Source organism: Cyprinus carpio, chromosome A6, assembly GCF_018340385.1.
Source record: "Cyprinus carpio isolate SPL01 chromosome A6, ASM1834038v1, whole genome shotgun sequence".
Lineage (NCBI taxonomy): Eukaryota > Metazoa > Chordata > Actinopteri > Cypriniformes > Cyprinidae > Cyprinus > Cyprinus carpio.
This window is the reverse complement of record NC_056577.1, coordinates 189,016-211,924: the sequence shown is the minus strand read 5'-3', so window position 1 is coordinate 211,924 and position 22,909 is coordinate 189,016. Positions and strand designations below refer to the sequence as shown.

The 22,909-nt window shown below is 37.2% G+C and overlaps 1 protein-coding gene across 1 annotated transcript; it reads left to right on the top strand.

Annotated features, from left to right (window-relative positions):
* The first annotated feature begins 1,502 nt into the window (after positions 1-1,502).
* On the top strand, positions 1,503-21,683 carry LOC122134252 (potassium voltage-gated channel subfamily H member 7). Its single transcript, XM_042757463.1, has 3 exons — positions 1,503-2,118; positions 4,394-4,624; positions 21,415-21,683. Exons 1-3 carry the CDS (start codon positions 2,043-2,045, stop codon positions 21,666-21,668), a joined length of 561 nt encoding a protein of 186 aa, XP_042613397.1. The 5' UTR covers positions 1,503-2,042; the 3' UTR covers positions 21,669-21,683.
* The last annotated feature ends 1,226 nt before the right edge of the window (positions 21,684-22,909 follow it).

The following is a 22,909-nucleotide window of genomic DNA, read 5'->3' as shown; positions in this document are numbered from 1 at the left end:
GAGTGCCTCTGGTTTAAAGCTAAATTTGTCCAAATGTGAGATAATGTCACTGCATAAATGTGATAACATGTTAATTTATGTTATTCCGGTTAAAGATGCAATAAAGTATTTAGGTATTTATATAACCAACAGTTTAGTAGCCAGACAACAACTTAATTTCTTCAGTATTTTTAATCTTTGGCTACAAAGAGACCTCTCTCTCTATGGTTCTCCTATATAAAGCGAAAGATCTCTCTCTCTTTGTGTATCCTTCACTTTTTTATACATTAATGATTGTAATGCTAATGGAGTCAATACATTATTTCTTGACTTTATTTGGAAAAACATGGTATGTAAACTATAAAAAGCAGTGATATCCAGTTGTAGAAGTGAGGGGAGATTGGAAGTTCTGAATTTTCATAACACTATTTACACCTTTAAAATAAATTGGATAAGACTTCTGTAAATTCTGTATGTTTTTTTATTTCTAAATATATCTTTCAAAAAACTCTTTTGTTGAATAATAGAGATATAACTTTTAGGAATAAATCTCTTTTTCACTAATTGGTTCAATAGAGTTTTAATTTATGTTCTTTCTTTATTTGACGATTCTGCTAATGTCTTATCTTATGAACGCTTCATGACAGTCTATGACTTCCCTATTCCTTTCAAAGTTCAACACTGATCTAAGAGATATTCCCACAGGTCTAATGCAGCTGGTCAAGGGCCATATATTATATGGACACAAAGATACAAAGGAGCCGGTTTTGTTACTGGATGGCATTGGCATTAATGACAAGAAATGCAATAATAAACATATTCGCCAGATTTTTCAGAAGAGAGATCATATTTGTCCTTGAGGCAGATTCCATTAGGCTTAATCGATAATATAGACTTGAGTTACAACATAAATATTTTCTTTCTAACAAGACCAAACAAATCCACTTTAAAATACTGCATAAAATATGTTGATATTCCAAGTATTTGCATTTTGTGGTAATGAAGATGAAACATTAATACGTTTATTTTTTTTTTTACTTGTGAATTGGTTCAGAAATTTTGGATTGACATGTATACCCATTTAAACAAACCCTTTACCCCCACAATCTTTTAATTCGAAAGATATTATTTGTTATTTTACACTGACAATGGCAACAAATCTAAAGAATATATTTTCAACTTTTTCATTTTGTTTGGTAAATTTTTATACATAAGTTTATGGGCTCACTTCCTGTCACACTTTTTAACTGAGGTAGACTCACTGCTCACATCTTTTTGTTTAACTAGCAATAAAAAATGTAATAGGTTTCTGAAGATATATGAAAAATTCATTTCTTTTTTTTCTTTTTTTTTATTGGAGGAACGCTCTCGGGGTAGCTGGCATTCTATTTCCAGCACCATGGACAGTCCCAAATGTACCACGCATGCGAAGATGCACTTTGCAAAGGTCGAGCCTATTTACTTTTCTTATGTTTTGGCACTTTAAACTTTACATTTGCCGTCGCATTTGTGCATAAACACTGTTTAATTTATAGATCCAGATAACACTGTAATTGCCCTGTCTAATGTAGTCGCAGCCGCTCTTAATTTCACTGTCATGGATATCCTAAAGGTGGAAAAAGAAAACCCCGTGTGTTGTGTTGTTTGACGTGGTTTGCGGAGAGCGATCCGTGTGAACTGCGCCCTCCTCTCGGGCTTCTCTCGCGCAACACAGATACCGTTTCCTCGCGCATCTCCTTGCACAGGTCCCCTCGCGAAGACAGACGTCACTGCTGTCCGTTTGTGGCCGTTTCAGTTCGACTGAGATGCTGCTCAGACCCGCAGCCTCCTCACAGAGCGCCTCGTTTTCTCGTCTTTCGTTTCAAACAACGACTACCGGTGAAGACAAAAACGGAAATGAATCTCGGAAAGCGACCATCTAACGGTGGAGAGAAGGAGAAGAAGTCACCGGAATGACCCATCACAAAGAAACGCGTTTCCTCGCGCTGTGCTCGTGAAGCTCATCCAGCTGTTTTAAAGGGGCGCGCGATCGATCGGCTCTCGCGCACAACCAGCCGTCAATCATGCCGGTGCGACGGGGTCACGTTGCGCCACAGAACACGTTTCTCGGGATTATTATCCGCAAATTCGAGGGTCAAAGTGAGTATCATCTTCCAGATGTTGCAGCAGTGTTTGTTTATTTCATTGCAACAATAAGCTGCATGTGATGCGATTCAGTTGCGGTTTATTGTTTAGTGACTGTGACCTCTAAACTGTGAGAATGTAGCCTACCTCTACACGCTGACTGAACAACTTATTTAAGCCTTACTTCTATGTCCCAACTTAGAAATAGATATTTTGATTAATTAGCGTTGTACTGTTACCATTTCGCATTGATGTAAACATTGATTAGTTAAGTGGTTAACAGCGCAATAGATTTTGGATAGAGTTTGGAGTCTTTCTCCAGTAGGTGGTAAACTTTCCGTTTATGTTATCCAGTGTACAGCAAACGTCATGTCAGCATCTGAAAATGTCACCGTTTGTGTTGTGTTTGAGTGTTAATGTGTTTACTCACACTACCGCAGGCACTCAGCTGAGGGGCCAGTGCAGTGGCCACTGCCAAAATATCACTCTTCCATGCCTTTACTGTCTCTGCTGATTTCTCTCAAATATAACTGTTAATAGAGAAGGACAGTTTCTGGTAGACAAAACATTAAGGACATTTGTTGACAAGACCACCTGTGCAAATCTTTTTTAAAGGAATATGCCAGATTCAGTTCATCTCAATCAGTGTTGGTTACCACAAAAAAATTAATTTGGCTTGTCCTGAGTTTTCCTTAAAAAGAAGAAGAGGTGAGGTTCTTAAAATGGAAATAAATGGGGCCGATTATGGGGAATAAAAAAAAAAGTGAAGCTTATTTTGTGAAAGCACTATACAGTACTGTACATCAATTCTTCTGTTAAAATTTGAGCTGTAAAGCTATTTAAATCGTTTTTACAGTTTGAATTTAATATAACTATAATATATATTTGAATAAAACTATAAAAACAGGAGAAAGGTTACTAAATGTTTTTTTCCTAGTCAAATCACATTAACACATATTATTTGTCTTGTGGCTGTATTTTTGCAATATAAATGAGCCCAATTAACTTCCATTGTAAGTGCCTCATAGTAACCTGGATTTTTGTTTTTTTAAAAGAAAAGGAGAGACAAGTGGTAATCAACATAATGCCATACATTCTTGATTAAGCTTCACTTGTGTTGAACCCTAAATATTCCTTTAAATTGTTCTATACTTTCACATTTTATTGATGCATTGAAGTTTCTTTCCATCATGCATGGATGGAAGGTTCTACAATTATTTACCTACAAATGCAATTTTTTTTTTTTTTTTTTTTTTTTAATGCTTATTGGTTTGAATAGCAGAGACTGCTATTCACACTGTCAACAAGCACATGTAACCAACTAATCCATTAGTAATCAGATTTGTGGTTCAATTGGATTGATAAACCTTCATGTAAAAGCTTAATCGATCCGACTGAGCTCAATCCGAAATTCAATTTTGATCGGATTGAAAAGTGTGGTGTAGACCTTTTCTAATCCGATCGAGAGGACATGTAAATCGGAAAGTACTGCGCATGTGCAATGACGAAGAAATGGCCTAATGAGGTGAAGCGTGGAAGGAGCTGTTGTTTTTGTGGAATGATGTGTCATGACTGTCATGTTATTCTAAAATTCTCCTTCCACTCATCGTCTGTGAAGTGGCACAGAACAACATCCCATCAGTCCTCACTTCATACTCTCATCCACAGACTGCTTGTTTTGGCCATGGGAATGGGTGATTTTACTGCTTGATAAAAGCAGCACGGCACAAATCTTCATGAGCGCGTTGTCTCCTAATTAGGTTCCGAAATAGATAAATATTAAGTCTGCTCTTTAAAGCAAAGAAAAGAAGCAATGGTCGGAGAATAGTATGTGCAAACATCGGGCAACTCTGAATATTTGAGCATTGTGTGCATGTCAAAAGATCAAATTTGACATTGAAGCTTGGGACATATAAACACTATAAACATATATAATATGACATATAAATGACTATAAACCCGATCACTTTATTTAGCATTCATGTAAACACTACGTTCAGATTCATCGATCAGAATTATTTAATTTTGATTTAAACAAAAAGTGTCCATGTAAACATTGTCAATGTAATGTAATAAAATTTGGCAAGGCTTACTGGCCTGATGACTTATATTTACAATCCTACATTCGCTAATCTAAAGGTACATGCTGCCAAAAGCACAAGTGCACATATGGCAGGAAAAGTAAAATTTTTATAAAAGCTTTAAAAATTATTTACTATATCTTTTCACCTCTACTACATAGACAGACTTTCTTTATCGTAGTAACTCTCTTTTCTGCCTGTTTCTACAGACAAGAGATTTGTCATAGCCAATGCACGTGTCCAGAACTGTGCCATCATCTACTGCAATGATGCCTTCTGTGAGATGACAGGTTTTTCCCGGCCGGACATCATGCAGAAGCCATGCACCTGTGACTTCCTGCACGGACAGCTGACCAAGCGGCACGCTATTGCGCAGGTAGCACAGGCTCTCCTGGGCTCCGAGGAACGCAAAGTGGAGATCACCTATCACCGGAAGGACGGTGAGTGTGTGAGCTTTTCTTGTTTAAAGTAGTTCAATGAACCTGAGAATGTGGGTTATGCTTACTAAATGTTATGTTTTGGTTAATGTTTTGCTTATTATAATCACCATGTGAAACCTCAGTGAAAGGAAAAAAGTGTTTAAAGGGGCCATTAACTGCCTTTTTATTATTTTGTACTGTTCTCTGAGGTCTACTTATAATGTTATCAAAATTTTTACATAAAAAACATAATTTAGAAGTAATGTGCTATTTTCTATTCTGTTTTGAGCCTCTCATCGGAACGCTCTGTTTGAACAGGCATGGAGGATTGTAGAAGTAAAGTGCACTGCTATGATTGTCTAACATATGTGTATATTTGAAAGCCTAGATCCTTCATATATGGACGTTGCTGTATTTTAGGTTAAAGGTGCTGTATGTAGGATTGACACAGAGTGGTTGAACTAGGTATTTCAGTCCAAATTCAAAAAATTCCAGAGGGTTTTTTTTCACCTGGCCCCTCTTCCTCAGACTTGACAAAAATGCAGGTTGCCAGATTGACAACACCAACAGGAACGAGTGCACTTCACAAACCAAAACAGAGAATGCACATTTTTAAAGGAGAATAACTGACTGTAGCATTGTTTTTCAGATAAACAATTATGATAACTTGTTTCTTAAATATCTGCAAACATATTATGGTATTTTTATGCTTTAGTAGAGTCAAAAACTAACATACAGTACCTTTAAAAATGCATAAATAACGAAAGTTTTGAGCTCTGAAACTTACAGGATGTTTTTATAGTACAATGACCTCTTATGTGTCAAAAGATCAAGGGAATTTTGATATTTCAGTTCATGACCACTCTAAAGCAAAAGAAAAAGAATGTTTTATACAGAATGCTGCAGAAAATATGCCATTAAACAATTATATGTAAGCTATTAAGTTGATTCGCACTTTTGCCGTGATATTATTTTTTTAATTATCCCGACTAGCCTGACATATAAACATCTCTTAGCCAATAGATTGAGGTTTGGGGGGGGCATGTGTTGATGACCAGTGGCAGACAGGGATAGTTAAACCTGTTTGAAAGGATTTACAATTTTTACAGTTCCATTTGCTGATAGTAGTGGCACAGAAATTATACTTTTCAGCTTTAAATTCCACATTAATGATGTACTTTGATTTGTGAGTCAAATTTCTGTTCTTTACACCAGAGGAAGACACTTTCCAATGTATTTTTCTTTTAGTCACTGTAATGTATTTTGGGTCATGTCACTTTTTTATTATTGAATAGTACCTTTATTTCCTTTTATATGGTCTTTCTAGGAATAAACCGATACTTGGGATATGGAATATAAACTGAGAGAGCGAGAAAGAGACAGAGACAGTAAAAGACAGAGCATGTTTGAATTATTGCAGAGGAAGTTAAAATCAGCACTGAAATGACAGCTCCTATTGTCTTCGAAAATTTTGCTACAGATCACAGGGAAACTACTCAGAGCTGAAATCTTTTTTTATCCTGTTCAGCTCTAGTGTCTTTTGTAGTGAGAGACTACATGTCCCTAACAGAGGACATTTTGTTCTTTCTTGTACAAGATCATAATAAGCCCCTTACACGCATTAAATCTGGTAAATTACCGTAAAATTACCAGATTGATTTTTTTCCCTAAATACAAAAATGTGCTATTCACACAAGCAGCGGTGTTCTGGCTTTTTACTGTTAAGGGACCATTCAAACATTAGCTCCAAAATACTAGTAAACTCTGTGATGCCAGTCATCGTAAATGACCTTTAAACACTGCGCTGTTGTCTTCATCCGCCTGGTTGAGTAGAAGCACTTTAGTTTCACATCTGTCCAATTTAACAACATCTTTTTGACTTCTCAGTGACAGGTGGAAAGGGTCCATCACACAGAACATGTTTTTGCTATAGGTTAAAAACACGAGACGCTGCACAATAGTATCAAACTGCAGAGGTGCTGTGCTGCAAATGGCAATAAAGGTAGGGTCATGAGACGTTTTTTTTTTTTTTTTTTTTTTTTTTTAACAGAGCTTACTTTAAACATTACATAGCAATGATAGTATGATTTTATGACTTCTTACAAAAGTGCATCCTGACCTTGTATGTGCTCATACCAGTAATCTTATACTTTGTTAACATAGCATCATAACGGTAATTTGATGGTAATATTACAACTTGCTTTACCTAAGAATTTACTGTAATTTTGAAAAGGCCCTGTTCAAACATGATCTCTAAATGCTATTTACCAGTAAAGACTTTATGTGTAAAAGAGGCTATAGTGTGCAACAGCTGGGTTCCAGAAGCAAAAAGTCAATTTTCTCCATAGTGAATCTGATTTTTAATAATAACTTATAAACCTTTAAAGACAGATCTTCTGCGAGCTTCAAGCTTGTTAACTGAGGTAGCCTACTTCAGTTGAAGCCATCCATTTTCTTGATTTCAGCTTATTTTTTATTATGATGGGTTTTTTTTATTAAATGTAAAATATATTTTTTCAATAGATATAATCAACTACTTTTTTATTTCTCCATGGTTTTAATTTGATTATGTCATATACAGTGCTTTCTGGCATTGTAGTTTATTTCCCTCATTAAAGACGTTAAGTCTTGTACTGTTTGTAAAGTTTTATATTATGGCCTTGTAGCTGGTTGGCTTGGTTCATGGCAAAGACAAAACAAAGACTTTTTTTTTTAAACCCCTATAAGAAAAATTAATGGGAACTGCCGCAGAACTAATGCCACTGAGAAAGTGTGTGGGCACTAATGCACTCTATAATTTGCTTTGATTTTTTTTTGCTACTGTATGTTAATTTACAAGAAAATGGTAAATCAGTCAAACACAGTTGTAATTGCAAAATAATATACAACTTGGTTACTCTTTTCCTGTATAATTTTTAAACTGTTATGTCAGTCAGTTTAAAACAAAAAACAAAAGTGAGTGTATTTATCAGGAAATATGTGACAAATATGCTCAATACACAAAATATAAAGAAAATATAGAAAATACAAATATACTCTAAAATTATTTGCTTAGTCCCAGAAGGTTATATGAATTACTACATTTAATACTTTAAATAAATACATAGTCAAGCTTCTTTACAACAGCACAAACCAGGCCCCTGTCCGCCCACTGATAATTCTCTCATTCAATAATATCAATATTCTGCTCTTATATTTCTCATCTGGTTACTGCTGTGCATGCAAAGATGCATCTTGTAGTCTCCCCGTCTTAATTTTTCATCCTTAGTTTATATCTCTCATGATGATTTTTTTGGAGAAATATAATGGGAGACTCTACTTTTTCAGATCTGTCAGGGCAAAAACCTCTTTCCTTCAGCGTGGAAATCATAACCACAACTATTACACTCCCTCTTAATTGAAAGTGTAAACTCGTAATAGTGCGCTATCCAATGTTGACTCTGTTCTGTATGTCTCTTATACGTCATATGTACATATAAACTAATGGACATGTGATTATGTTGGTTTCCACCCCAGAGACCTCATATAAATTCACTTCTGTCTCTGAGGTGTAAATGAGGCTACTCCCCTCTCACTGAGCCGTAGCACAGCACATTCTGGACCTGCTCTCTGTAGTGATTTCAGTGGCTTCTGCTGTGAATGCATTAAACTGTGAATGATGAGCAGGTGCGTGTAGCATTTTTAGAAAGCATCTGTGTCTTTCCCTGTTTCCCTACCTTCTTCATTTTTTTTCATTCTTTTGTTGTTATTAATAATAATAAAATAATATTATTAGAAAAAGTTTTTTTGTAAAATTTGTTTTTTTATATAAACTGGATTTACAAATTGTGAGTGTAAATGACATTTGAAAATTATTTTGTTACTCTTATTGCATTAACACATTATCACTTATTCAGTTTACTATTTAAATTAAATGGTAATAAGAAATGGCAAATGCAAATTATATTATTGAATTTGCATTTTCATTTTTGCAAAAAATATTGCACATACAGTATGTATGTTGGAAATGTAAATTCAAATACTCAAATGCCATTGTGCATATTACATTTCAAATTAAATTTAGCCAACTTTATGCCTCCATATAATTTGTCTAATCACAAATCTGAGGAAAAAAAAATCTCAGAGTAAGAAAGATATTTTTAAATTATTTTTTCTTATTTGTCTGGTCTTATCTATTTATTCACTGATCTGGAGAACCTATAATTCAACATAAAGAACGTTTTAAAATCTTCAGAGAATCATATAGCCAAACCAAGTGCCCTATCCACCTTATTTTTCCTGGAAGAGTGGCTTGGCCATTTGTGAATTTAATGTGTCTGGCTTTCAGCTATTTTTAGCTGTACAAAACAGCTTGTTTTCCTGCTTGATATTACAAACTGGTGTATCTTACCATATTATTTTATTGTATTATCTTAATTATAAACACACTGGTTTGTGGTGCAAACAGTTTTACTGTTTACTGCACTTTATTATTGTTCTCGTTATTTCCCTACAGCGCTAATGAACCGGAAGTCTCGCACATTCACAGAAAACGGCTTACTTTCACATTAAAAATTAAGGTGGATACAACATAGGGTGCTTTTGATTAGAAGAGGGTTCTTTGCTGAAGTGGGTTGCTGCAAAGAACCACTGAATAACCTTTAAGAGTGTGTGGTCACATTAGAGCTTATTCAATTACATTAGTCTCAAACACACACACACACACACACACACACACACACACACACACACACACACACACTGAATTGTACCAAACAAAGCTCAGTCCTCATGAGTATGGGTCATGCCTTATTTAGCATTTATATTGCAGTAGAATGTGATAGCCCTGCATAATTCTTCTGAGACTTCCTGTCTGAGAGGACACTGTTATCCTACACTGCTGGCATGGCAAATTCCCTGCTGCAACGGATTTAATTCATTCAATAGGAATAAAATAAATAATATAATTCAGCTAAATCCATTTGCCATGCTGCAATCCATTACTCAGAATCCTTCTCTCTTCTGAGTGCTTTCCTTGGAATATTTGAAACATTTTGTAAATTGTTTGTAAATTGCTGTTCTTGAATAAGTCATATTGAGAATGTATTCTTACAAATAACAATAAAAAATATAATAAAGTGCATGAACCATCGATCAGCTAACCATTATATTTTTTGTTACTGCTGTAGTCAAGTTATAAAGTGTGATCAGAGATGATTTTTAGATGACGTTTGAGGTTTTTGTTTGGGGGAAATAACAGTGTTGGTTCATGACTGTGTATATTGTCAGATGAGGACGTGTTTGGAAAAGAGTGACCCATGACTCTCTCTGTCTTTTATTCTTTGCTCTTTGCTTAGCTAATGAACATATGCTGTCATGTTGCCCTGCAGGCCTCTCTGTATGATTAATGAGCTGTGTTTATTAACACAAGGCTCCACCAATCAGCACGCAGCTCCATGTACCAGTCATTTTAAAGACCGAACACAACTGTGTCAAAGGGTGTATAAATGCTGTTAGTACAGAAATCAGGTGATGAACGGCAAATAATGACAATCTGTTCATACATTCAAAATTCACTCGCTTCAACATCTGACTAAATTATTCCCTTCTTTACAAACTCTAGCACACATGATTATGTGGATTCACTTTCTAATGAAATCAGAATTATTCACACTTGTGCCTCTGTATCTTGTATCTTAATTCTGTGAAACTGAAATCTGTCGATGCAGATCCTCTTTCTATTATGAGCAGATTAAATGTTACAGTTTCACTTTGGCAGAGGCAGAAGAGAGAGGAGGACACACACACACACAGAAAGAGGTATTTATAGCTCTTGTGCTTTTGGTAGGTATGGTGTTTGGAGTCTCTGCTCAGGGGAACAGAGACACAGACTGCACTGCTGTACTGTTCACCCACAGCAATATAGCAGAAACTAACCCTATCAGCACTAGTCATTATTATTATTACCACAAATGTAATATGCTTTGTCAGATTGTGAATGCTTTTAACACTCTGTGAAAGGAACAAGAATATTACAGGTTTGTTTGGGAAAATACTGACATGTTTTATTTCTACCAGACTGTAAACACACATATACTCATCCTGGCAGACTGCAAACCTTGTCTCATCACTATGAGTTGAATTAGAGAAGCACTGAGCAGATCAGGGTTAGAGCTCTGTAAAGAGATACAGATAGTCATTCTGAACCCATGAGCTCAACAGTCAGATTGGGATTGTGTTAACATGACTGGCCTCATCTTTAGTTCTACAAAACAACAGGCCATATTCATTCTAGTCTTAGCTTATAACAACATGCATACTGACCATCATAGAGCTGGCTATATTATGAGTTTGTGTGCATATTGCGTGTTACCCTATTTAAAAGCTTAAGAAGCTATTTCTATCTGATCTAACCCTTGGATTCTGTTTTGTTGGAATAACCTAATGTATTTAGGTTAATTCAGTGATGTAAAATAATATTTTGACTTGAACAGGGCTGAATGCTAGGGATTTTCACTGGCCTCACCAAAGTATAAATATATAAATAGTTAAATAAAAAAGTATTGTTTTCTTTGTTTTTGATTCATGTAAACTTGTATTCTAATACATAAGGTTGGCACCAACATTTTAGATACCAGTGAAATTTTACAAATTTCAGTTTCGATATTATAGCAAAAAATACTTGAATAAAAAAAGGCGGGTTCTCAAGTCAAGTCAAGTCTGCTTTATTGTCAATTCTTCCACATGTACAGTACATACATACAGAGAATTGAAATTGCGTTACTCTCAGACCCTTTGTGCATACAGATAACACTAAAAGTAGAACATTTACTTCAGGTCACAGTGTGTTAGTGGGAGCTGGGGGGGGGTCTGAGGTTCAGAGTTAAGTGGTGCATGGGGAAAAAGAGGGGAGGGGGCAAGATCGGGAGGGAGTTCAGCTTTCTGACTGCCTGATGAATGAAGCTGTCCTTCAGTCTACTGGTCCTGGCCTGGAGACTCCGCAGTCTCCTCCCTGATGACAGCAAACTGAAGAAGCTGTGTGACAGGTGGGTGGGATCACCTGCAATGCAGAGGGCTTTATGCGTGAGACGGGTTCCATAAATGTCTTGGAGGGAGGGGAGGGAGACACCAACGATCTTCTCAGCTGCTCTCACTATGCATTGACGTGACTTGCGGCAGGACGCGTTGCAGGCGCCATACTACACAGTGATGCAGCTGGTCAGAATGCTCTCGATGGTGCCTCTGTAGAAGGTGCACATGATAGGAGCCGAACTCAAAACTTTCCGTCACAAAATCTATGTCATAAAAGTCAATCAATCACGTTGTGAACATATCCCTATGCCTTTAGGTTCGGTTTTACAATGCCAATGTGAAAGCTAAGCAGACCAGGACTAAATGATCTGGACCAAACGAACCGAACTACAAGTGTGAACAAACCCTTAGTCTGCATGTGGTTACACAAGGTCACTTCATGCTTCTGCCCAATCATTAAAAGATAAAGTGTAAAAGCCTTTGATACGCATTCCAAGACTCAGCCACTCAAGCTACCTTAGTAAGCAGACTCATACAAGATATACAATACACACAAAACAGCACTACTGCACAGAAGACTCCACCTCCTCCTGGTGACCAGCTGATGACGCTGACCCCAGACACTGTGAGGAGATCCTTCAGCAGGATCAATGCATGCAAAGCTCCAGGTCCTGACAACATCCCTGGGCGTGTACTGAGAGACTGTGCAGCAGAACTTACTGATGTCTTCACAGACATTTTCAACATCTCGCTTTAAACAGCTAGTCATGCACCATATCAAGTCTGCCCTCCCCCCTCCCTTGACCCCTTCCAGTTTGCATATCGGTCCAACCGCTCGACCGATGATGCCATCACAACTGCCCTCCACTCAGCACTCACACATACAGACAAAAAGAACTCATACGTCAGAATGCTGTTCATAGACTTCAGTTCAGCGTTCAACACAATCATACCTCAACAGCTCATTTACAAACTGGTCCAGTTGGGACTCAACACTTCGCTTTGCAACTGGCTGTTGGACTTTCTGACTGGAATACCTCAGGCAGTACGGGGTCGCCCGCAACACATCCAGCACCATTCCACACACTGAACACTGGGCCCCCCAAGGATGTGTGCTGAGATCCCTCCTCTTCACTCTGCTGACCAACGACTGCACACCGTCACACAACTCCAACCTCTTTATTAAGTTTGTGGATGACACAACTGTGGTGGGTCTCATTAGCAACAGAGATGAGACAAACTACAGGAGTGAGGTGAGCCGCCTGGCCGGGTGGTGCAGTGACAACAGTCTCTCTCTGAACATGGAGAAGACGAAGGAGATTGCTGACTTCAGGAGAGTGCACACTCAGCATGCTCCTCTGATCATCAACGGTGCGACTGTGGAGAGAGTGAGCAGCACCAAGTTCCTGGGTGTGCACATCACAGAGGACCTCTCCTGGACCGACAACACCGCAGCACTGGAAAAGAGAGAAAAAGAAAGCACAGCAGCGTCTCTACTTCCACTGCAAACTGAGAAGAGATAGAGCCCCGGCCCCCATCATGTGCACCTTCTACAGCGGCTCCCTTGAGAGCATCCTGACTAGCTGCATCACTGTGTAGTATGGTGCCTGCAACGTGTCATGCCGGACGACTCTTCAACACATAGTGAGAGCAGCTGAGAAGATCATCGGTGTCTCTCTCCCCTCCCTCCAGGACATTTACGGAACCCGTCTCACTCGCAAAGCCATCTTCATTGCAGGTGATCCCACACACCTGACAAACAGCTTCTTCAGTCTGCTTCCATCAGGGAGGAGACTGCGGAGTCTCCAGGCCAGGACCAGCAGACTGAAGGACAGCTTCATTCATCAGGCAGTCAGAAAGCTGAACTCCCTCCCGACCTTGCCCCCTCCACTCTTTTTCCCCATGCACCACTGAACTCTGAACCTCAGACCCCCCCCCCCCAGCTCCCACTAACACACTGTGACCTGCACCAGACACTTTGTGCAGCATTGGTCTGTCCACAACCTCATTCAACTACCTCTTCTGTCAGTTTAAATAAAGAACTGCTCTCTGAGATTTTTGTCACTTTAATCAGACTGAATAAGCTCTTTTGCACCACAATCATTATATCTGGGAGGAGGGAGGAGACTGCGGAGTCTCCAGGCCAGGACCAGCAGACTGAAGGACAGCTTCATTCATCAGGGTGTCAGGAAGCTGAACTCCCTCCCTCTCTCCTGTAGCACAGTAATAACCAACCTTTCACACGCTCCTCAAAGACCAATCAGTCACAGTGCTTGAACCAGTTTGTGTGTGTGTGTGTGTGTGTGTGTGTATACTGGATGTCCTCACTGGGAAATTGAGATTGGAGACAATGAATAATTCAGCCAGACAGTTTCCTCACCTTATACATTCATGATATACTCATAAACGTAATGTAAAACTTTTCACATAAACGCAAACAAGCACATCATGCATGATAAAAGTGAACATCACTGAATCCTGAATCCTGAAACATCACTGTCCCCAATTCCATAAAGAAAAACAGGAAAGATAGACCGAATGAAGTGTATGATTGCTCTTTTCTGTATTGTTTTTAAAAGGTGTGATTGGTGAGTGTGAATGCTTTTGTGTGTGTGTGTGTGTGTGTGTGTGTGTGTGTGTGTGTGTGTAGGTGCATATGGATTACTCTGTTTAAAGAAGTCTCCACAAGCTTTGTAGGTTTAATTATTGATAGAGGAAATTGACTCTAATGAAATTTCCATCGTCTTGAAACAAGAACTGAGCTTAATACTGTTCATATACAGAAGAAAATGAACACACACACACACACCTTCAGATCATTTCAGTAACCTCATTCTATAGAAAACAGAATGATCATCCCCTTCCGACTAGAAAGCATGTGACCTTAAGGTAGGACTTGGGAATATTGTCTTGGGAATAAATGTGATTCATATGATCTGTCAGCCATTATTTATTAGAGTTCCTGCTTAGAGTTGAGCTGCTTTTTCATCCAAAACTTTTAGTAGTGCAACTGTAAATGCATTATCTTGGCCAAAATACTCTCAACCTTTAACGGGACGAATGCTTAACATCTCAAGTAACTACAGAAATTAACACACAGACAGTGATACTGTGTATTGTGTCTCCTGTAATTGAAGGGGAAAACCAGTGTGAAAGAGCTGCAAAATTCTTTAACAGCTCTTCTCCTACACATTACATAGTTCACCTCAGGACACACAATTTATGTGTGAGAAATGAAAATTGCAACCTGAGCTGAATTTCTTTTACTCTCATGGTGTGATGGTAGCCTGATCGTGCAGCTTGGAAGAAAACACCATGATCAAACCATAAAAATGCTGCTAAAAACTGTACTACTATAAGAGTGCTGCTTTTACACAGTAGTACTATTATATCAAAGACGAAAGAATTTCCTTTGAGAAACATTTATTCTTTGGCTAATCAACAGTGTGGCTATGATCACGGTCAACAGCAGATTGTTCAGCATGGAAAGTAAAAATGTCCAACTTTCTTACAAATCTTTGGAAAAAAAATAACTCTATTTAACACACTTAAATAGTCAAGCAAATAAGATGCACCAGCGAGTCAGTTGGTCTCATTCACTAATAATTGTAGATTACTCATATTTATTAACAAGGGAGAACTTCTCACCAAAACATTGTCTATTTCACAACACATGCACACAAAATTGTTCTTAACTTTGCTGTAATGCTAATGAGTTTGGAGTATTCTAAATAAACTACCATAATTTGTTTAAAACACAGCCAAAATGAAAAAGGGGTCTCTACACAGCCTTCCGTTTCTCAGCAATCCCGTTTAGAAAGCCATATGCTATTTCAGTTTTTCCTAATGTTTTTGTTTTTTTTATTTGTAAATTTAAAATTTCATTTTATTACAACAGTTATTGATGAATCATGATTTGTTCATGAAAATATTTGTACGTAGATATCACACACAAATTTGTGTATGCACACTGTTAGTGTGTGAGACCCAGTGTTTCTGTATTACATGATAAAACTGTTTATTTAGCATGTGTGTGTGTTTGTTATTGATTTTTTTTGTGGTAACATCTGAATATACTGGTATTATTCACGTCAAATTTATTATCTAAAATGACTGAATCAATATGACAATATTGGGTTAAAATACAGTAAGTAACAAAGTAATCTGTAATCTGACTATATATGGTTACAAGAATTAAGATCATAAGGGTCAGATTAGGTAGAAATAGCTCACAGTATCTTGATAACAATGAAACAATGCAGGCATTATAATTTTTTATAATCTATTTCCTACTTGATTTAACCCATAAAATGACTTTTGTTGCTGTAACCTAATTTGTCAGGTATATTAAATAACATTTTTGACAAATAAAATCACATTTTTAGGCTACCTGAAAACAAATATGTTTACAGTGGAGATACTGGTGGTATTGATCATCAACAAATCCAGTATTCAGATAAATTCACGTCTGTTATTTTTACACCAATTGAATAGCAGTGTTAATATGACTTAGCTCTTTAATAGTTTAAACTCATTAATGCTGAGAGCTTGATGTGCCCTGTTACCCTCTCTCAGTGTATCTTGCTAGTTTTGACTGTGGTTTCTCCTGCTTTACACACTCAAGACAAGTATCAGGATTACATTTCCTTTAAGACGTCACTGGGTCAACAGATTCATTCTTTATTTATGGAGGTCATGGTAATGAAGCGATTTTAAAATACCTCTGTAAGTCCACATTGCACAAACATGTGTATGTTTGTTTATGTGTGTGTATATTCCCAGCCATATACACAGAACATAGACCCTTACCATCAAACACTTTCTCAAACCGAGAACTAGAAATAATTGTCCTGTGTGTCCTACTGATGTCCTACATCTTGCAAAGACATTTTTATTTACTAATTAAAAAGATCCCTTCGTGGACATTCATCAAAGGAAAATTGGTTTATATAAAACTTTAATAATATAGTATAATATAATAATATACTGTATACTAAAAATGTGTAATTTTTATAAATATGTATATAAAAATTTACAAGATTTTTCATCTGCCCTACTAGACTACCTAATGCATTGAAAGTGGCACCACAGCAGCAAGAAATTCAAGCATTTAAAGCACTTATTCAGTTCCATAGGGCTAATCTCTTAAGCTTCTCTTGTCCTTTCAGTCTACACACACACACACACACTCACACACAAACAAGCCTGATGGTTTCCTCAATTTGCCTCTCACCTAGGTTAATGCTGAACATAATCAACCAAGACTGTTTGAGATTAAAACTGACAGGTTGTTGCACTCCACAAACATTTTCTGCTGTAAAATGGATATTTAGATCAGTCATGCAATAAATTCTATTCCACACAGAGCTAAGCCAATATACAAAGAATCCAAATCCACTTCATTGTAGACAGTATCTTTTAGTAGATATTTTTAGATAGCACTTTTATGTTAAAAATTACATACCTTTTAGGATAATGTAGCGTACAAATGAGCTTGTAGCAGCTTTGCGGTTTTAGTCTTTATTATTTTATAGTACTTATTTCTGTCACTATTAGATTTTATTAATAGAGATGTGTGAACATGACAGACAGTTTTTAGTTTTCTGAAGAGGAAGTGGATTCAAGATGTAGAGGCAGAAAGGCTGTTATAGAGTGTGACATGGTAAAATATAAAAACGAACTACTGGAGCTCAAAATGCTTTTCTTACAGATTTTTCCTCATGGCCTTGAGTGATTGTGCAGCACCTCTCTCCCTGTCCCAGGATGTATTGTATTATGCGGTAATATTGACAGTGATGTAGTGGAGGGTCATAGCCTGCTTTCTCTGTGCACACCTGCCTCTTGTATTCCATTCGTCAACTGCAGAAAGAGAGGGACAGATTACATTAAATTCGTTATTACACTTTATCTGTATCATTCATTTTAAGACTTTACAGTCCTGGCTGCTAATTAGTCTATACAGCTGTGCGAAAATAGTTTTTGTAATTAATCCAACATGCTTCACTTGCTAGCAAACTTCACACTCACTTGTGCATTCTCTCTTTCTCTCTCGTTAATTCATTTGAATTAATTTCAATCAATGTAATCTTGGCGCTACTTTATTTCACTAAAGAATTCTACCTCTAACGAGCTGTAGATAAAATAGCCTTATGAATGAAAATTACCGTTATTTTTCGTTATTTATCCGTTCAGTCGGATTTTGTGCTGCAAAACTTCCATGACAGCCGTTGCCTATGCTGGCAAATAATAATGGCCACTCAACGTGAATTATATAAATAATTGTAATAGTATGGCCATTCAAAACCTGAGGGTCTACTATGTGCATAGTAAATCAATAACTGCAAACAATCCTTTTTTTTTTTTTTAGGCAGGAATTAATTTAAATACTTTTGGGCGGTAATGGTTGTTTATTGAGTGTATGTGGATAAGAGTGGTGTATAAAGTGGGTTTTGGTAGAAAGATTGGATCTGTGCATTAACACTTGCAGTGTAAATGCAGCCTTAGTGTCTATCCCTCACAGCCCCATTTTTATTCCAGTTTAATGAAATATGATGTCTACCTTGACTAAAAGTGAAGAAATGTTAATTTGTGAGTTTTTTTTTTTTTTCCAAAGCTGTTCCGTCTGACAGAGGCTAAACACATTACATTCCAACTCTGAAACTCAGATGTCTTGGATTGAATTTCTGTTGAATTTCTATTAGTTTTCACACTCTGTTAATTTTGAATCTGAGCATAGTTGAGCCAGATCGCATGTTTTACAGTAGGGGTATTTAAAAAAATTGAATGGCACCCTCAAATATAATGATTCTGTTGTGGGAACCCCCAAAATAAAGGCAGCAATATTTTTCACTTAAACCTACTGAGAGGCTAACAATACAGTACAATTCTCATTTAAAAAAAAGAATTTCTGAATTTTCATGAATTTCTGAAACAGTGATGATTCTATGCTCTTTTTCTTATTCTGTTCTATTCTATTTTTTTTTACACTTCTTTTAAAAATTTCTGTAGACCCTGCAACAACCCCTTGGGACCCCAGTTTGAAAAATTTTGGGTCACTGGACACATTATAGACTGATTTGATGTCAATCGTAATTAATTTTTGAGCAAATGTATACAGCAGTACTGCACAGAAGCTCAAAAAACCCTCCAAGATGATATATAACCATGAAGCTGTTCTCTGAGCTCTGTCATTGTAGCTGCCATAATGATGATATTGTTTATCTGAGCTCTTTAAGCACTGATTGCTGTTATTAGTTTCAGGTCTGTGTCTGTGTGTGTGTGTGTGTGTGTGTGTGTGTGTGTGTGTGCATTATAGATGTTCTGCAGGTGCTGATTGCAAAAGCTCTGTGGTGTGTGTGTGTGTGTGTGTGTGTGTGTGTGTGTGTGTGTGTGTGCACAGCTGCTAATAATATCACAGATTGACAGAGAAACGCTGGGGTGTGTGTGGTAAACGAAAGCTCAGATTTGCAGTGTTAATAGACTCACAGGGCCAAACAAAACACAACTTCCACTCTTTCTTCTGTGTGTGTCTTTCTACTTGATATGCGATTGCCGATCATTCAAACAAGTTCATTCTTAATTGAGCTAATTCTACAGGCTCACACACAACGGCTGCTCCTGCAGGCCAGAATAATCAAACTCTTGTCGAATCAAATTCTTGTCACTGTAAACTGTGTACTGCTTTCCGATTGTTGCTGAGATAATTCTCAATAAACTGACAAGAGTAGCTATCAAAGCAGATGAACTCATCGTCCTGAAAGGGCGATCACACTGACAGTGATTTGCAGAGACCTGAAGTCGCAGTTTCCATCTTTTTGAGTGACAGTGACCGTTGGTGATGTGACACAGTAGAACAGAGATCAACTTTTCATATATACTGTGTAGAGTATAAAATAAAACTTCAAACTCTTTCAACTCAAAATTAGTCAGTGAAAGGAGGTGCTTACTAAGGATGACAAATTATTATATTATAAAAAAAGGGGGGGTATGAGCTGTTTTTTACATTTATGCATTTAGCAGCAACTTAGGCTGCATTTACACGGCAGGTCTTGATGCCCAAATCCGATTTTCTGACTATATCCGATTTTTTGATGACCCGCTTACATCATCTTTTAAAAGTGACCCGTATCCGATTTTTTGCATTTACACTATACACTGCTGAAACTACCAAACGTAGACGTTCTGACCTGGAAAAGGAAGTAAAACAGCACGAAATACAATGGATGCAGATGCAAATAAAATTATACAGTGTTTTGCTTTCCACAATATTTTGAAAAGTCAACAAAAAAATGACGTACGACTCGCATTTACTGGGGAATATCCGATTTGTCTGCTTACATGGCACACGCAAATGCACGTATCTGATTCATATCCGATTTATTACCACATATGAATGAGGCCTGAATCCGATCTGAGGAAAAAAATCGGAATCCATGCAGTTTTTTCCTGCTTACCACGTTCACCGGTCATATCCGATCTGTGCCACATGAGAAAAAAAATCAGAATTGGGTCACTTGAACCATGTAGTGTAAATGGGGCCTTAGAGTGCATTCAGGCTAACAGTTTTATTTAACTAACGTGTTCCCCTGGGAATCAAACCCACAATCTTTGTGCTGCTAACGCAATGCGTTACCACTGAGCCACAGGAACTGTTTGTTCTATTCATTTTATCTGGCATATGCAACCAGATATACCTCAAGCCAAGCTTTTACCAAAATTTGGGACATGACTGAATACAGTAAAATTTAGAAGGCTAATTTGTTATTTACCAGCAATATCATTAAATAAACTGTGATCAGGGAGCAAACTATAATATATTATTAACAGAAACTAGGAGTGTCAGAGGTAAAATATTTAACAATTATTTTTGTGATTCTTAAGTTTTTAGCATTTTAGTTAAGTTAAATTGTTTTAATATATTGATAATAACATTCAGTTATATTAATAATAATATATTAATTGAAAAAAAAATTGTCAACCTGTGGCCTCCTTGGAAGATATTTTAATAATCTAGTTTCTCTCTAAAGAACATGGGATGTGCTTGTTTTTTTGTAAAAAAAAAAAAAAAAAAAATAGAAGATGAAGAAATAGGAAATACAGGGAAAGTGCCAGTAACTATGTCTATGAAGATTAATACTCTATTAAGAATCTGGAGTTTATGCTAAAGCAGTGGCAGTGTTTGTAATCTTGTGTGGTTATCAGCATCTCAAACTCCAGTGCCAATGACACATTACTGTAAGTCAGTTGCTCATATGAATGCATTGAAAAAACTGAATGATGGTTATGAATGATAATAGCTATGACAATGATGAGGATAATTGCGTCTTTAGAGATGGAGGCCAATGTCTAATTAGCATGTCAACTATTGTGCCCCAGTAATGATCAACTCAAATCCACAGGTTTCTAACAAATGTGAAGACAGATCAGAGCCATGGCTCCATTGTGCTTTTTCTCAAGGGCTGTCTTGCCCTATAGTTGCCATGGCGACCCTCATCTTTGCCTGTCAGGAATGAATCCTTAACTTGTCAATCAAATCACTGAATGAGCATCAACATCTACACCCAAAACTGCATGTTTGTTTATGTGGTAAAGTAGCAAATATAACCTGCTCTCCATATCCTCCTTCTGCCTCTGGTTATTTATCTGTACACTTCTGCTAATTAATTTGATGCCTCTTAATAATCCGTGGTCAATGGTCATTTTAAGATGCAAAGATGCTCACTGAACTTAATGGTTGAATTTGATTTGCTATCCAAACCAAAAGATAATGAATAACATTTTTTGTCACTTTATGTTTGCAGGATCAGACTTCCTATGTGCGACACACATCATTCCAGTGAAGAACGAAGAGGGTGTTGTCATGATGTTCATCTTGAGCTTCGATTACGTGCTGAAAGAGGGCAGCATGGATTCATTAGACCGACTCAACCACACCTCACCAACCAGACAAGAACAAAGTGAGGCTCCTTCTATTTTTTTCTTTTCTTTCAATAATTCCCTCTTTTTTCATTTTTTCATTTCCATCAATGCAATCCATTGCCAGCATCTGTTTTAATTGCTTACTACCTGTCTGCCAGATGAGAGAGAGGAAGTGAAATTTTCAAACAAATTATGTTTGATGGAGAGGCGTGCAGGAAGAAATATGGAGAAGGCAGAGGAAGAGAGAAAGGTTTTATTTGCTCCAGTTGCTCTGGCTCACCAGCACACACTGTCAAGACCAAACCCAGTCAGCCAGAAAGGAAATGAAGTGGGGGGAAATAATTTATGTGACACAGTGTTACAATTATTTGGATTCCTGAGGCCAGGTGCTGAACGGTGTTTCATTTATAGGATCCCATTTATAGGATCCCATTCAGTAAAATGGTGCTCACTAAACCATCCAGTACAAACAGAGTGTGTGCATGTGTGTGCACATGCTATAATTATGACAAATGTTCATAGAGACCTGTAAGCAATAAAACTGCTGCATTGCATTTTCTGAAAAATATGCTACTGCATCAGTTTACAGACGTGCACATGCACACATACAGTACACACACCCTGCCTGATGTCCTCCTCTAATCTGTATTGGAAAGTCACATCTGAACTGTGAAATCCAATTAATATCCAATGCTAATACCATCTCTGTGGTATCATAGCAACAGGGAATGCTTTGAAAAGGACATCTGTGTGTGTTCATACTGTATGTGTGTGAGTTAGAGGCACTTTTTAGTCAGGGCTGTTATAAACCAATGATTTGCTATGGCAGTGTATTCAGTGTTATGCTGAGACATACAACATGATGCTTTAAAAAAAACTGTGGCAAAAACTTCCAGCTGGGATGAATATAGATTTCCTAGATCTTGCTTCCTCTGAGAGCAGGGCTGAGGGGCTAAGCAGACAGGGAAGTGCAATTGAACCATTTAAAGCAGAGACAATTTAGCTAGTAAAAATTTACACACTTTTCCATCCTGATTCTGTCAGTGATTTATTAGGCGTTACTCTGATCAAAAAGTTGAGGGATGTCCCCATCCAAAAAGCCTCTTTTGTGGGGTACATTAGGTTGTTTTGATGAAGGCGTGGATATAAATAGCCCAGTTTGGAGAGACTTTTAATTAATGCTGGCATGGTACTGAAACCCCAGGGAAGAGACAGACAGAGAGAAAGAGAGAAATCACACTGCAGAGATTAAAAAAAAAAATCTAACTGATATACAAGACTGAGGGCTTTATAACTTCATATGGCTTCTGAATGACATGAAATATGTAATAATAATTAATTAAGATTCTTTCTGATGTCAGCCAGATGAATACATTT

Bases quoted from the DNA above. Each gene is read 5' to 3' on its own strand.
- LOC122134252 (XM_042757463.1), top strand. From the start codon at position 2,043: ATGCCGGTGCGACGGGGTCACGTTGCGCCACAGAACACGTTTCTCGGG. The intron at 2,119-4,393 runs GTGAGTATCATC...CTGTTTCTACAG, and splicing joins CCGCAAATTCGAGGGTCAAA to ACAAGAGATTTGTCATAGCC. The intron at 4,625-21,414 runs GTGAGTGTGTGA...TTATGTTTGCAG, and splicing joins CACCTATCACCGGAAGGACG to GATCAGACTTCCTATGTGCG.